The 18,399-nt window shown below is 29.7% G+C and overlaps 1 protein-coding gene across 3 annotated transcripts in view; it reads left to right on the top strand.

Annotated features, from left to right (window-relative positions):
- The window catches only part of LOC142322169 (uncharacterized), a 184,507-nt gene that overhangs the window by 48,153 nt on the left and 117,955 nt on the right, over positions 1–18,399 (top strand). For all 3 annotated transcript variants that reach the window (XM_075360941.1, XM_075360946.1, XM_075360956.1), the window contains one exon: positions 2,640–2,867. In XM_075360941.1, coding sequence (XP_075217056.1) covers positions 2,640–2,867 — 228 coding nt within the window. The remainder of the gene's footprint in view (positions 1–2,639; positions 2,868–18,399) is intronic.

Genomic DNA, 18,399 nt, shown 5'->3' on the forward strand with positions numbered 1-18,399 from the left:
CAAAATTATTTTGAATTTAATGGAACCTATTATTCACAAGATGTTTTACCCATGGAATTTCCTTATCTACTGTAATGTCAGAAATTTATTTGCAGAAATTTGAAAGTAGAATAGTCTATGGCATAAATCACGTGCATAAGATTTTATTATGAGTCAGATACATAGAAGATATTATGAACCAGTTATAATTAACGAACATGAAATAACTTTAAATAAATTAAATTCCTATCATAAAACATTAAAATTTACATATGAAATAGAACGTAACAGAAAAATAAATTATTTAGATGTAAATATTAAAATAAAAACAATCATATAATAACTGGAGTATGTAAAAAACCTACCTCAAATGAAATCATTATAAACAAAAATTGTAACCATCCTTGGTCCCAAAATATTAATATTTTTAAAACACTGTAATTAGAGGCAATAAAATACATAAATGACAAACAGGAATTATATAATGAAATAAATAGTATAAAAAATATATTTATAAAAAGTGGATATCATCATTAATTGATAATATATATAAAAAATATAATTCAGAATTTTTCAATAACAAACATTAGTACATTAATACCCATAAATAAAAATAAGGATATGAAAATTTATGTAAGAAGTATTTATGTAAAATACTCCTACGCAAATAAAATTATAGAAAACTTGATTGATGCATATAATAATAAAAAATATAAACTTGCTTATAGGTCTGATAACCATATAATAAAACATTTAAAATATTATAATAATAAAAATGTAAAAAGTAAATATGATTCTTCCGGTATTTATAAAATAAAATGCAACAATTGCCAAAACAGTATATATTGATTGGTAAAACGAATAGGTCCTTTAAAGAGATTTAATGAACATTTTAGATCATTTAAAAATAGAAAAATAGGTTACTCAATTGTAATTGACCATTTAAATAATAATCATAATATAACTTGTTTAATAAATAATTTAGAGATAATCAAAAAAGTAAATATGGAACATGAAAATAGTAATAATAAATTAGAAATTTTAGAAAATTTATATAGATATAAATATAAATTCAGTCTTATAAATCTGCAGAGTTTGATGAGGACATTCTTATTAAAATAATTTAAGTTGGCATACAATGATAAGATATTGATAAATTAATAAATAGCTATTGCAATACTTTTTCATTCTCTTGACTGAACAAATATTTGTTCTGAAATTATTACAATGTTTTAAATTTTATTAACAAACAATTTTTACAAAATAAATTGTAAAAAGCTAAAATTAATGTGTAAATAAATGTACACAAGAAGAATTTATTAAAATAAAAAAATCACTGAAGATGGGCTTGGGCCTGAAAACATTTTGATGAACAAAAAAAGTAAAGGTAAAATAGTGTTCTCTTTTTGGAAGCTGAAAAAATATTGTGTGTGTGCGCGCGCGCGCGTGTGTGTGTGTATAAAAATTAATTTCCAGAGATCTATTATCTAAATGCAAAAATATGCATTCTACATCTTCCAAATATCAGTAAACATCATACAAAAAAAAGAAGAAAATATATATGCACTCCACAATTAAATGATTTAGTCTTGTTCACCTTTTCATATCTTTAGAACAAACTAGACAAGTGCTTTAAAAGTTTATTTTTCCTATTTACGAACTTGTTTTTAAAATATGATCCATTTTGAAATAAAAACAAAACTTAAAAATATGAAAAAGTTTATTATTTATTTAGATAAAATCTACATCTACTTATTACTTTTCTACATAGCTGCCTTTAATTTAAACATATTTTTCATAGTATTTCACTAGCTTTTTTATTTCCTCTTCTAGAAATTTCTCCACTAGTGACATTAACCAGACAGTAATGCCATATTTTAATTAGTCATCATTTTGTCAAACCTTTGAGATGCAAGCCACTGTTTAAAGTGAAGAAAAGGAAAATAATCATAGAAAGCGACTATAGTCAGGGTTATAGGGTGGATTAAAGAATTTCCAACATAATTTCTTCAACTGCCTCACTTTCTGATTGCTGTGCCATATAAAAACAAAATCTACCAGGACACCATCCCACATTGTTTTTTTTAAGCTCTTCTAAGATTTTCAACATTTTGCAATACGTTTCGACATTTACAATAGTTCTGCAATCTCTTTCGACAATCAAGACACCCTTTTTGTCACAAAAAAACTAAGCTTCTTTACTGAACATTCATGTTTTAATTTCTTTGGCCTAGTAGATGATGAATGCTGCCATTCTGCTGCTTTGTCTCAGCATTCAATTAAGACATCCAGGTTTCATCTCCAGCAACAATGTGATAAATAATTCATCACCTTCATTTTCATAACGCTGCAAAAATTCATAAGCTACAGCAGGACACTGATATCTGGCACACAATTTTTTATAGCCCAATTTTTTGTGTGTGCGTGCGTGTGTGTGTGAGTGTGCAATATGTTGATGAATTATTTGAATCTTCAAAAGATATATGTTACCATCTCTTATTGTAACATGATATCATTGGGTAAAGTTCTTCTCTTGACTTATGTTTATTATCAATTAAAAAGTTTTTTGTTATTGTTTTTTGTTGCATTTTTAAAAAACATTTTATTATTAAAACTGTTTTGTTATTTCTAATATTGATTTGAGTTGATTTTTCTTTCAGGGACGAAATGCTCCTTATTTCCCGTGGCTGTTAAAACATCAGTCGCCACAAAACGCTGAACAATTAAGGGAGGATGGATCCGTTCTTGTTTGCACATTTTGTTACCATAGTGTTTTGGCACAGTGGAGACGTGGCGATTCACCTCATCATCCTAATTGGCATGATTATATTTGCTATGTTTGTGGTATTACAACCTATCGCCGACGTGTCCGTGCATTACCAGTTAAGGTAAGCTATAGGAGTGATATTGTTCATTCTCTATTTGCAAATTAGAATTATATTTATATTTCAATTCATTATTATTAATTTAGAATTTAGTTTTCTTGTTTTTATTTTTATTTATTTTTATTTGCAATTAATTGCATAGGCTCTCTTTTATTTAAGGGTTTAAGCATAATTAATATATGAGTTAACTTATTTTATTTACATTAAGGTGATTCAAGGAAAGTTAAAATTTTCCAGAACCATAATTGGTTTCTCCTTCCCTTTTTATTTTTTATTTTTTTTTGCTTTTTTGTATAGCCTTTTATCGTTTTTTTTCCTTCTTTGATGAAAATTAATGCGGACTCGTTATCTTGTGTTTTTATCGCATTCCTGTCTCTTGCTAACTGCATGCTTTTTCATCTAGGAAAAACTCTCTTTACTGTTGATGAGTCAACAATAGAAGATCTAAAACTGTACTATTACAGCTTTACAATTCCTTTTAACACTCTTAGCCTTTCTTTCTTTTTTCTGTTTAGCCTCCGGTAACTACCGTTTAGATAATTCTTCAGAGGATGATATGTATGAGTGTAAATGAAGTGTAGTCTTGTACATTCTCAGTTCAACCATTCCTGAGATGTGTGGTTAATTGAAATCCAACCACCAAAGAACACCGGTATTCACGATCTAGTATTCAAATCCGTGTAAAAATAACTGGCTTTACTAGGACTTGAACGCTGGAACTCTTGACTTCCAAATCAGCTGATTTGGGAAGACGCATTAACCACTAGACCAACCTGGTAAATGTATCAGATTGAAACACATGGCGCTAAGAGTGTTCTTTTTGTTTTTGTTTTTTTTTTTTGGTTGTTTGTGGGCGAAAAACGCTTGGGCGTTATCATCGTCCGGTAGTTATTATTAAAAGGGTAATATAAATCCAAAATAAGCTATACAAGGTGTAAACATAATATTAATCATATAATAAAAATTTACTAAAACAAGCGAAGAAGGCAAAATAAAACCAAAAACTAATATCACAGACAAAGTTGATAAAATATTAAAGATAAAATAATAGAATAAAGAAAGTATAAAAACTTACCTAACTCTGATGGGTTGTGCAAAAATCCCCACCCCGGATAGTAAAATTAAACACATAGAACTAAAAAATCAAATTGAAAATAAAGGTTAAAATTATTAAAAAACTCTCCTTACAGAAAAACATATATAAGTATATTAAATCCTTTGTAGTAACCCAGTACTATGCAAAAAGAGAAACATTCGCTCCAAAACCCTGCCATCATTGCCCAAGACATCACGAATGCTGCTAGGTATATTAAACTGACGACGCAAACAGTGTTAAGCTAAGAGTGTTAAACATATTTTGACTTACTTACACATTTGTTCCAAAAGTGTCCATCTCTGTTGGTTTTCATTCATATTATGTGTTTGGCCTCCAGGCTAATGCTGCAGTAGACTAGTCTCAATGTTCTTTTGCTCATTGGAGTAGTGATTTTAAATTTACTCTTATTATAAAAGAAACTATGTTAGAAGATCACAATTCTTAAAAATGTTGTTTTAAGTGAAAAAGTCAGAATTTTTAATGAAAAAAATTGATAGTGTGGCTATGACATTGATGTCATTTTTTTTTGTAACATAAAAAAAGTTTTAAAAATAAAATAAATATATTTTGTGCTGAAGTTTGATCTATAAGACTAGACTTTTTTCCATCTTTCTAGGTAGATCTCCCATCCCCAGTTGATGGTGAATTCTATAATTACATTAAAACATATTCATTTTATAGTTTGTCAATTTATCAAAATTGTTTTCTGTTTTAAAAATTTTGAAATTTATTATGTATTTGCAAATTCTGCTGTCCAGTATTGAAATGACCTAATATTTAAAATTTGTTCTATTGTCATTATTGCCAATTATTAAGATTTTATTTTTATTATGCTTTTAATTAAACCAGCATCTTCTAATTTGATCTGTTGGTTCATAATTTTATATTTTTATTTATATTTATAAATTTAATATTTCCCGAGAATGTTCATTTTTTTATCATTATAACAAATTCCAAGATCTCTAAATTATTTTTTCAATCTGTAATACTTTACATTCTAACAAACGGTCAGCTACATTAGATATACCTCTTTTTTTGTTTTTGTATTCTGTGTAATGTTCTGTAAATCTTTTTATAATGATTATTGTTTTTACCAATACAAGTATTATATTCATTGAATTTAATTCTGCATATTCCTTTTAATATTCCTCTCTATTATTTTTATTATTATTTTTTTAATATTTTATAATGTGACTATTTGGTGTATATGTTTTAAATAAATTACATTTATTACATAGAGAATTAGGATTTGCAGTATTTATGTATTTTTTTTTCTTCATTCATTTTATTGGTTTGATGCAGCTCTCCAAGATTCCCTATCTAGTGCTAGGGTTTCATTTCGTTATACCCCCTACATCCTGCATCCCTAACAATTTGTTTTACATATTCCAAACGTTGCCTCCCTGCACAATTTTTCTCATCTACCTGTCCAATATCAAAGCAGCTATTCCAGATGTCTTATGTGGCCTATAAATCTGTCTCTTCTTTTAACTATATTTTTTCAAATGCTTCTTTCCTCATCAATTTGCTACATTTCTTCATTTGTCACTTTATCCATCCACCTTATTTTTAACATTTTCCTATAGCACCACATTTCAAAAGCTTCTAATCTTTTCTTCTCAGGTACTTCGATCATCCAAGTTTACATATACTTTAGAAATGTTTTCCTGATGTTTAAATTAACTTTTGATGTAAGCAAATTATATTTCTGACTGAAGGCTCGTTTCGCCTGTGCTATTCGGCATTTTATGTCACTCCTGCTTCATCCATCTTTAGTAATTCTGCTTCCCAAATAACAAAATTCTTCTGCCTCCATAATTTTTTCTCTTCATATTTTTATATTCAGTGGTCTATCTACATTATTTCTACTACATTTCATTACTTTCGTTTTGTTCTTGCTTATTTTCATGCAGTAGTTCTTGCGTAGGACGTCCATTCCATTCATTGTTTCCTCTAAATCTTTTTTACTTTTAGCCAGAATTACTATATCATCAGCAAATTGTAGCATCTTTATCTTTTCACCTTGCATTGTTAGTCTGAATCTAAATTGTTCTTTAATATCTAACTGCTAGTTCTGTGTAAAGATTAAAAAGTAACAGGGATGTGGAACATCCTTGTCAGACTCCCTTTTTTATTTTGACTTCTTTCTTATGTTCTTCGATTATTATTGTTAAAAATGTTAGCAATTGCTCTTATATCTCTATACTTGAACCCTAAATTTTTTAAAATGCTGAACATTTTATTCTGGTCTATGTTATCAAATGCATTTTCTAATGCTGTAAATGCCATGCATGTTGGTTTGTTTTTCTTTAATCTTCCTTCTACTGTTAATCTGAGCACTTAAATTACTTCCCTTGTCCCTACACTTTTCCTGAAACCAAATTGGTCTTCTTCTAACACTTCTTTCACTCTTCTCTCAGTTCTTCTGTATAGAATTCTAGTTAAGATTTTTGATGCGTGAGTAGTGAAGCTAATTGTTCTGTATTCTTCACATTTATCTGCTCCTGCTTTCTTTGGTATTATGACAATAACATCTTTGAAGTCTGATGGAACTTCCCCTTTTTTGTAAATATTACACACCAGTTTGTATAATATATCTACTGCTTCCTCACCTGCATTGCACAGTAATTCTGCAGGTATCCTGTCTATCCCAGGACCCTTTCTGCCATTCAGATCTTTTAATGCTATTAAATTCAGTATTCACTAATGCAATGTTTGCATTTATTAATGTTTGTCACTAATGCAATGACAAATGCAATGTTTGTTTATTCTTCACTCTATAAGCTAACTGATTAGTATAGAATAAAAATGAATCTTAACTATAAACTTATATAAAAAATGACTACAAAGTCATATGTAAATTAAATTCTGTTGATTATAACAAAAATGGTAAGTTATGATATCGCTAATGTGTTCCCTAATTTAACTATTGACAAGACAATAATATAGAATTTTTTTACTTTTAAAACAAGATTTTTTTTAGGTTTGTAATACAATATCATTGGTAAATGGCTAGTAAATGAGGAAAATTTAGTAACAAAACCTGCCGAGAATTTAATTCTGAGAGAATTAATGTTCATAAAGCCAGTAAAAAGTAAGTAAAAACTTTAAAAATCAGTTTTTTATTGAAGCAAAATAGACAAAAAAAAAGAAAAATCATATTATTATTTCTGTACCTAAAAAGGTTCTTTTTAAAGCATTATTTTAACCTTTTAATTCCTAGGTATTTCCAGAGTGAATTGTTCCTACAGCTTGCATTTTTTTATTTTTCCCCGTAATAATATTCTATTTTTTAAATATGTTATTTGTACTAACAGCAACTGATTTCTACTGTTTTTTAACTTAGTTGCAGACTGTATATTATTAAATAATTGTAAAAAAAGTTACAAATAACCCAAGGGGGTGGAATTCCTAATTATAAATAAATGTTGCACTGAAAAGTAAATTTTTTTGTACAGACATGCTTACCAGTATTGTTTTTTCTTTCTTCATGTTATGAGCATAAAATAAGGTTCCACCTGTACAGCTACTTCATTTTCATGAGTATCAGAACTGTCATTATCACTTGCGCCTATTACTATACTATTGTTACCACTAATTTCCCTCAAATCTTCAGTGTCTGATTTAGGATTATTATTAATCAATAAATAAATCAATTTAAATTAATCTAATAAATCAATAGGATTTAGGATTATATATTAAAGATACAGAATTATTTTATCATCACGAAGAAAAGATTTGGTCATTATAAAGGACTTAACTACATGTGGAATAACATAAACAAAACCAAAATGCCTCTCTCTCATAGCAAGGTGAATATGATTCAAGAAAGTTACAAAAAACACAACCTTCCGAATGTGTTATTGTTTGTAAATTGAAAAAAGTACTTTATATTTATAACAGAGTACATTACTAGTATTAACAAAATGAACATTCATGTACGGGTGTAGTAAATAAGATCACTGCATACTATTACGTGCATCACCATGCAGAGACATTTGAGTGCCGATGTACCCGAACATTCATAGGGATTAAGAGGGTAAGTATTCTTTTTAAACATTCTTCAGCATATCAGCTTTTACGAATGAAAGGGTCATTTCATATTGCATTGGTTTGTCAAAAAACAAAGTGTGGTGCATCCTACTAAAAGAAAATCTTTATCCTTTCTGCCTGCAAAAGGTTCAAAATTTGCAGCGAACAGATTACCCCCAGCGTTTAAACTTCTGTCATTTACCTCTAGACAAGATAAGGTCTAAAACAGAGTCTTCATTTCTAAAAACAGTTATTTATGGAGTGAAGACAATCCATGTGGTACTGTGGAAACTAGTTTCCAACATAGATTTCACATTAATGTTTAGTGTGGCATTATCTATGACATAATTCTAGGACCATTTGTTGAAAATGAAAATGCGAAAATCTTATGGGTGAAAATCTTATGGGAGATGCGTACATTCATTTCTTGAAAAACAATTTTCCGGCTCCTTTGGAGGATGTACCTTTACAAACTACATTGCAAATGATTTTCCAGTATGATAGTACAATGCCATATTTTTGTTTAGTAGCTAGAAATCACTTAACTGCTAATTTCTGTAACTGAATTAGATATGGTGATTCATTCAATTGGCTTCAAGTGATCTTCTCTGTTTCCTGAAGAGGATGGTTCATGATGAGTGGCAAACTGAATGAAGTGCTACCATGAACAATAAATTTCACCCAATTAAGAACACTGTTCCATCCTCTGTGATGCAAGTGGTAGCGTCTAGGCCTTTCATCCGGAGGTCCCAGGTTGAATCCTGGTCAGGCATGGCATTTTCACATGCTATAAAAATTGTCATTCATGTCATTCTCCGAAGCAATGCCTAAGGTAGTCCTGTAGGTTAAAAAAAAAAAAAAAATTAAGAACACTGTTACCATGGAGCTCCTCATGCAGAAATAACTGTTAAGAGAAGGTTATGTGCCATTTGTGAATAGGGCACACTCTGCTCACTTATGGATATCTGATGACTCAAATGTTATTATCATATCTGATGATAACGTGAAAGTGTTTTTCACCTAGAAACGTGAACGTTTGATCTTGTATCGGGGACAGATGTAGAGGACGTGGTCCACTGTATCATCAGTCCCACAATCTGGGCATTGACTCGAATCTACCAAACAAAACCTAGCCAAACTTGCCTGAAAGGCACCATGGCCGGAGAGAAATTGTGTGATATACTGATTGGGGAAGACTCATCCAACCGCACCTAAATCAGACACTATAGGAAATATACCATGTGTGTAGCGACTTTTGGGGATTCATCTCACCTGACCTGCCAAGATGCAAGGCCCTGGTCTTCAACCCCCTGCTTTTGTTCTGATGTCAATAGATTATTTACCTTGGAAATGTAGCATTCCTTACGCTCATTAGCCAAGATATCTATTGGTTTCACTCCGGTTATAACACAGACTGCCTCCTGTGAGACTGTTCTATAACCGTCTATAACAGCCAGCAAGAGGAATCGCTGGGCCTGCAACAAAATGTCCATGCAATACCTAAAAGCCATGCGGTGAGCCTGGACAGGCGCATCATACAACATAATAGCTTCGCTGACACCTTTGTAAAGGATACTCGTGGTACGGTAATTCAAGCCCCAATCGGAATGAATGACTATGGATTCCATAAAAAGCATCAGCGGCCTTTTTTGCTATATAAATAATACACCAACAAAAAGTTAATATTAAAGAAGAGTTACGCATTAAAATATGAAATGCTATTGAATTTATGCAAAATGACCCTGAGATGAAATGGAAAGTCACCAGAAATATTTTACGTGGGGCAGAGTGCTATGTACATTGTGAAGGAAAAATTTCAAACAATTAATATAACTGAGGTCTTTTATATAATGTTGCTATTTATCATTTCATGTATTTTTTTCCTATATTAAGAATAATGTTTATTAGGTGTAGAAAGAATAATACAATTTTCTGTCTATTTTTTGTCTATGTTACTTCAATAAAAAACTGATTTTTAAAGGTTTTTATTGGCTTTATTTGCATTAATTTTCTCAGAATTAAATTCTCTACAAGTTTTGTTATCTTATGCATTTATTAGTCATTTAATAAAGCTACTGTACTACAAACCTAAAATATCTTGTTTTTTGATACTTAATTTTGTGTTTTATGTCAGATGTCTTAAAAACTATTAGAGTTACAGTTCTGGGACCTGATCTCTCCTACTTCCCATCTCAAATTATATATGAAATCACCAACTTTACTCCTTAATTTGGATCCCAAAAATTACAGTAGGGCTTCTTTTTATTAGAAGAGCTGAAATCCAGGCAAAATCTTTTGCCTGGATTTATAATTTATTGAAAACTTTTAACATCATAGCCTTTTTTATTATCTTACTCTGTTTTGTCCTTCTGTCTTCTTAGGTCTACCTTTTTTTGTCACTTTTTGATATCTCTTAACTTAAAAATATTCTTACCTACTGTTCTTTCTTCAGTTCTGTTTAAATGGCGTAACAAACTTTATTTCTTCTATTATTTTCTGAGGTCTTTCAACTCTAAGCATTTATTAATGACATAATTTTATATTTTACCCCTCTTTGATTTTTCTACCTTACTTCTTAAGGATTTCATTTTACAAGCCTCTACCTTATTTTCTTTAGCCTGGTTTATAACACATGTCTCCGTTCATTACAAAAAAGTAGGTATAAAGTAGGTTTCATTCATGATTTCTTTATTTCTCATCAGTATTTCCTTCATAGCAGGATTCTTACAGGCTGATAAAATCTTCCAGCTAACTGTATTCTCTTACAGTCTGCTTATTTTCCCATTCTGTGTTATTACCCAAATATTTAAATTAGTTTATTTTTATGTCTTTGCCAAGAACTTTGATGATTAATAAATGACTAATTGTAATAAATAAAATGTTATTAGTTTGTTGCCTAACAGCAAAATACATGCGTGAATAGTCAAATTTGTTAAATTACTTACAGGGTTATTCTTTTTTGTTTATTATATTACAGTGCTTTTGTATTGTACAGTACTTTGTGTAATGATCATTCAAAAAGTGTTTAGTCAGTGTAAAGAAAAAGAAGTTAACTACTGAACAGATAATATAAATTAATGAGTATATAGAATTCGTACTTTGATAAGTATGTTTAAGATATTTATCATAACAACTGAACAGTGTTATTTGTCTGTAATAAATAACTGGTTAACTCATCTAAATAAGTTTCAAACTAATATGGAATTAATTCCTCTTTTATAAGAATTTTATTTATGTAAAAAAATTCCATTGCCATTGATCCTTATTATGAGACATGTTTTAACTGATGACTGTTTTAATATAAAAATTGAAATAAGTGAAATAGAAAAAATTATTATAGCAAAATAAACACATATATTTTTTATTTTACATTTTTTCTGTTTTTTTCTACATATTCACCATTTACTACAATACATTTTTGATATCAGCCTACCAGCTTCATTATTCCGCTACCGAAGAATTCTCCCGCCTGTGATTTAAACCAATTAATTACTCTATTTGCAATTTATCATCATCATCTTCAAAACCTCATCATCTTGCAAACTATTGTTTAAAATGGAGAAAAAAGTATTAATCACTTGGTGCAAGATCCAGACTGTAAGGCAGATGTTTGAAGATTTCCAAAATTGTTGGCATTATTCAGTTGTTTTGTTTGTGAGGTCGTGCATTATTGTGGAAAAACAAAATCATGTTGGTTAGCTTCCCATGCCTTTTATTTTGGATTGAATGTCTTAAATTGTGTAAGCGTTTGGCAGTTCGGATTCACATTACCAGTTCTTCCACGCACAAGAAATTCAATCAGCAATATCCCTTTGGGTCCCAAAAAACTGTAATCATAATCTTTTTCATGGAACTTTCTCGCTTAAACTTTTTAGGTTTCAGGGATGATAAATGCCACCATTACATTGAGTGCTGCTTTGTCTTAACATTTGAATAAGATATCCACGTTTCATCACTGGTCACAACATGTTTCCATAAATCATCACCTTCATTTTTGTAGTGCCTCAAAAATGTTTGAGCTGCAGCAAGATGTTTTTCTTTGTGTATTTGTGTCAGCATTTTTGGTACCCATCAGGAACACAACTTTCTGTAACCCAATTTTTCAATTAAAATGTTGTAAATTACTGATCACAAAACAAAAGGAAATTCAATTGATAATTGAGAAACAGTAAGCCTTCTTTCTCTTTTCACAGATTTTTCCATTCAGATAATCTGGAGTAATTCATCTGTGCAGATGACCTGTGATTAAAGGATCTGTGATGCTGACACTACTATAAACTATAAACCTGTAATTAATTGCAAAGATTCATTTTTGCAGTCAATTCATGTGTGATGATATTCAAGCAACCTTTTCTTTAGTTCTTTATTATATAAAGTTCTTATATATATATATATAAAGTTCTTTATAGTGAACATTCGTTCTTCCTCCACAAACAAACAGCATCGTTGGTGAACTTTACGTTCACACATAACACTGGGTCAATAAACATTGACAATTTCTCTATGAATATAGCAGTAAATTTTTTTTGTTAATAGATAATGAATTCCTTGCGGGATTATTTATTGTAGCACTTATTTCAGCCAGGCTATACACAGCAACTAATGTGAATAAAATTAACCTATTGTTGCAAACAGATGGTTGTTGATATAAATAAACATAGTACACTAGCGCCATCAGTTTCCACCACATCTAATGGCAGCAAATTGAAAATAGCTCTCATTTAAAAACCCGTCTCATATGTTAAATTATAAACAATATTTACAAGTTAGATTTGTTTATTCAGTATTTATTAATCTGTAATATAAAAATTTCTAATAAACTTTTTTTCGAATTTAAACAGGTTATAGAGTAATTATTCAACAATTTTATAGTTTTATCAGGATTTTTCTAGGATGTTGCTTATGGTAGAAAATCGCAATGTTCTACTGTATAACCATTAGGTTGTGACTGCATCTGTGACAACCTGTTGGCTTTACATCTGGAAAATCTCAAAAATTAACTTCCCAGAAAACTGAACGATGTAAAGTAAAAGTAATGTACCAGATTATAATTGGCATTTAATAAATCTGTTTCTATAAACAACTGAAGTTAAACAAAATTTGATGCAATATTCTTGTTTATTGTCTCTTGTTAATGTTGACCATTGCTAGTAACAGCTTTCAGTGACATATTTACTCCATTTAAAATTGAAAACAAGTCTGTAGCATCCAGTGACAAATTTAAAAAAAAATGAATAAATAAAATGAAATTATAATTTAACAAAAATTGATGAAAATAAATATTTAAATAATAAAGAAAAGTAAATTGTTTTATTTACCTGGTATCTTATTTATAGTCAATATGATTAACTTTGTATGATTAACTTTGTATGATTATCACCCTTTCTTTTACAGGCAAATTTCCTGGCAATTTTTTTGGACCTTCTCTTTAATAATTTTTGTTCACGAATACTTATAAGATAAATGTATACCAATTATTGTATAAAAATCACAGCATTAGGCAAAGGCAAAAAATGGATGCTTTTGAAGATGAAAAAAATAAACTCAATTTCTGTTGATCCGCTTGTGATGTTCTGATATCTGAAATAATTGACAATTTTTAAATTATGTGATATAATATTTACTGTGGGTTTTTATTTTACTTGTACTTATCTACTTTGAAATTCATGATTGCTATTATTAAATATAATTAAATGAAAATAAAAATTTATTATTACATTATTTAGTTTGCTATTGCCTTTTTAACTTTATCATTAAAAAAATAGCTTACAAATTCTGCTGCATTTTATGAGATGACAAAAATATTTATTTACTTACTAAACTTAAATATATTTTTTTACTCATGTTTAACAGTAATGTACATTATACATTAAGTTACTTATACACGTGTGAATAAACGTGCGCGCACGCACTCATTAATAAATGAACACAGACTACAGTAATTAAACAAATACAACTCACCTATTGAGAGGTGTCTTTTGAACCTTAAATCATTTTCAGTCTTAATTTAAGTTACATTGTAATTTATGTAACTTATAAAATTATATTATATTTTAATTCCTGCTCCCCTGTTAGTTCTAATTTATTAATTATGCTGAAGTTCCATTTAACCAGTAAACATTAAGTGTGATATTGTAGCAATATCATACTTACAGTGGGAGGAATTGTAGTTCTTTCCCCCCCTTTTTATGCCAGAATATATTTTTAAAGATTCCATTCCTTACATCCAGACAACATTTTTTGTTTTAATGTAAAATTATTTAATAATTAATAGTATACTAACAGATTCAATAAGTCTGCCATGCAATTTGTAATATCCATAACAGATTTTTCTTTAGTGAGTAATTTAATTTTAAATAACACATTAATTAAAAAAAAATAAAAGTGAAAAAAAGGTTGTCTCATCTGATTTCTTTATTACAACCCAAGGTTGATTGGTTTTCCTTTTACTCAACAGAGTTGGGGTAAAACTTGTGGAAGTATATTCTTCCCCAAAAAAGAAAAACCATAATTATTTCAAACTTATTAAAACAATATAAAGTGCTTTTAATAATTTAATATGCTAAATCAACGAGTAAAAATTTACTCGTAGATGAAAGAAAGGAACTGAAAATTGAACTAAAAAAAGGTGCAGACATTTACTGTTTGCTGGTTAAGTTGAAATTAATTTTATTAATTACATTATATTGATAGTAAAGTGGTAAAATTGTTTTATAAAAAGAAAATCTTTATTTCTGTAACTGATCATGGACTGAGAACAGCAAAATCAGTCCACAATTAGAAGTTGAGATTAGCAGTGGTTCTGTATGTATGATTTTAACAGACAATAAGCATACACAAATTGGGTATGAAGCTTGTGCCAAAGGTACTTTTGATTGAATAGAAAGAGATCCATTTTGAAAATTACATAGGACATGCTGGAGTTGTGTCAGCAGTGATCCCAACTTCCTTATGATAGTGATAATTGATAATGATTTTTTTACATCTAAGAAACCACAAAGTTCAGTTGTCTCATTGGAATTCACTATTGTTTATAAGGCCGTAGAAAGCAAGACAGATGAGAGAAAAATTGAAAGTGATGCTGACCTTTTCCTGATTGGAATTGTACTTCATGCGTACACGTCAAAAGGCCAAACTGTTTAACAAACAGTATTGTTTGGAGGTTCTGCATCATTTTTTGTTGCAGTTGGGTGCAAGAGATCAGAACTGTGGAAATCATGCAAGTAGCAGTTGCATTATAGTAATTCAGGCTTTCTTGCTCAAGCACAAAAGTCATCTGGACAGCTGCTTGTAATTTCTGGCTTCCCAGAGCAAAAGATTCTACGAAAAAGGAACCTGATTTATTAACTGGGAAGACACAATAATGAGAATGACAGCACAGCTAGTAGCCCTTTCAAAAGAGAACTACAGAAAATGTTTCCTTCCAGCAATGGAAGAACAATTGGGTTAAGTTTGTGGATCATAAATGGACTTCTTCAAAGGAAACCACTATTAGAAGCTGTTAGACAAGCTATTTTATTCATGGCCTACGCCCAATGTGTTTTGAACAGGTCCGGTAAATATTTATTTTCATAATAACATTAATTTTGAGTAATTAACAGTTGTGGGAAATCGTGCTACAAGCCCTTCTTTTTGTTAAAAAGAATTTGTTTTCAAAGGTGAAGTAATTTTGTTGTAGCATTATTTGTAAAGATAAAAGTTTTACATTTGTTATTGATTTAAAATGGTGATTTTTTTCAAAATGTTTGTAATGAAGATTGATATATAAATGCTACTGAGGGATTGAAAATATATAGTGTCAAACATTACAAAAAAATAGTTACTCAACAACTAATTAGCTTTCAAGACTTAACAGCCTATACATCACCATTATTTGCAGTTGCAATTAAACATAGATAAATTGTATGAGGGTTATTTTTTTTCAAGGTCCGATCTGTTGCGAAATAAAAACCCGCGCAAAAATCGGATGAACCTTTGTGCATATTTGTGTTGCGCAGCGTCTCTAGTATGGCCTTCAGTCACGCCACATCACTTCGTTTAGTTCTGAACACGCAGCTAGCAGGTAAACATGTCTACAACAATAGCATCTCCCGCCAAGTGTGAAGTGCGTGTGGTAATTCGATTTCTTCAGGCTGAGGGGTGTAATGCAGCTGAAATTCATCGACAAATAAGTAATGTGTACAGTGAAACTTCAATGAGTGACAGCAAAGTGCGACAATGGTGCAGGAACTTTAAAACAGGACGTACAGATGTTCGTGATGCAGGCGGTCAGGGAAGGAAGTGAGTGTCAACCAATGATCTCGTTGAGCAAGTGGATGAGACAATTCGAGAAAATCGTTGGTTCACAATTTCTGTATTGAGTGATTCGTTTCCTGAAATTTTGTCAGCTCTCTACACTGTTGTGAGTGAGAGACTTCAGTACCGCAAACTGTGTGTGTAGAAACATGGCTGAAAACACAGGCGGCTCCGTTCAATGACGAGGGTATTGGAAAGTTGGTACCACGCTACGACAAATGTCTAAATCAGAGTGGCGACTATGTAGAGAAATAGCGTAATTAAGTACTTATTAAAAATAAAAAATTTTTTATTTTCACTGTGGTTTTAATTTTGTGACCGATCGTACCTTGAAAAAAAAATAACCCTCATATATAAACATTTGTCCAGCTGTGTACCAGCACCCATAAAACACTGTATGTTTTTAGTGTTTATATGGTATATGAATATGTGTAATTTTTTTTGTTATTTTTTTTTTAACTTTATAACACAATCTACAATAATGGATTAGTATAATCTCTTTTGATGGTAGGAACTTGTTCTCAAAACACATTAGATACAAATAGAGGTGTCAAGTTGAATTTAAATTGAGATATTTATTAATTTTTGTGTATATTTAAGTAACTCTGAGGCTGTTAAAATGAAGTAATTAAAAATAGAGATAATACAAAATAATTAAATTACAAATGAGATAATTTAAAAAATCAAAACTGAAATGATTTAAAGATCAAAAAGCACTTTCTGATGGTAAGTTCAGTTTTCATTTTATTTGGTAGCAATTTATTTGTGTATGCATCTTTAAAATAATTTAATAAAAATATCCAATGTTTTATTAATTGTCACAAATAATAAATGAATCATCAAATATGTGCACAGAAATTTTCACCAACCTCCAGGATCATTTGCTACTTGAAAATTGATTAATAATTGTAGATCTCAGTTGTCTGAACTAATTGGGGAGTGCACTATTTGGCTATAACTCAATGCAAAAGATTGATACATTCAAATATTTGTTTTTTGAAAACAGTTTTTAAAAGTGTTTTTAAAGTATATATTATGCTTAATAATGATAATTAGTCCTATTATAAATACTATATACAAATAATTATTCTAATTATCTTTTTCAAAAATGATTGAAGAGAAGTTTCTTGAAATTTTGTTTCTTTCTGTATTCTTGTGACTGTCTCACACTGTCATTTAATTAGAGAGCAATGATTATCATTGTGTTGAGGGTTGTAAATGTATAGAGTGTCCTTACTTAACAACCAATTAGCATTCAAGTCTTAACAAGTTATACGTCACTGTTATTTTCAGTTGAACTTAAACATAGATAAAAATAAATTAATTATTCACTTGTTTATCCTCAACATTGTTACATCCGTGAATTTCTTTAAAAAAATTCCAAACCTGGAACTTTATTATGCATCAGTGGTATTTTCAGTATGTATTCCATAAAAAAAATTTTTATGATTATTCAAGTTGTATCAGTTATTTTCCCAAAATTGAGCCCCCCTTTAATAAATTTTTATGCATATCATTTGCTTATTTTATGACCCAGAACATATTTTTCAGTTTTCACTGCTAGAGGTTTCTTGAAGCCCCCTTTCATCTATTACTGAGTAGTTGCTTTCTTTTATAATCATTTTCATTTATTATTTTAGGTTTTGAAAACCTGCCGAACTACATAACTGGTTTTTCACCTATCTTAACTATTTTCACCTTTAAAACTATGGAATTATAAATGTTTTATATTTATTGCCAAATTTTTTTCATTAAGGTTTAATTTTTCCCTGAATAAGAATGCCATATTACAGTTTTTTCCGTACATCGCAAGAACCACAAAAAAGAGATTCTTATTAATTTTTTCATATTCTTATGGTATTATTGCTTTTCTGTGCTAATGTTTTGGTACTTTGGTAACTGTTTTGAGTTCTTCACTTTTAATTCAATTTGAAACCATTGAAATACATTCATCAACATCATTGTGCGAAATATCATCGTTATTAACACTCTTTACGACTTCAAATTATTTATAAGTTGTTGAAGCAATATTGTTTCACTGCATCAATTTTTTGAAACTTAATTTTACCACAACAAAGTTAACATTTTAATTATTTACCTATGTTGTCTTTT

This window comes from Lycorma delicatula, chromosome 1 (assembly GCF_047948215.1).
Source record: "Lycorma delicatula isolate Av1 chromosome 1, ASM4794821v1, whole genome shotgun sequence".
NCBI lineage: Eukaryota > Metazoa > Arthropoda > Insecta > Hemiptera > Fulgoridae > Lycorma > Lycorma delicatula.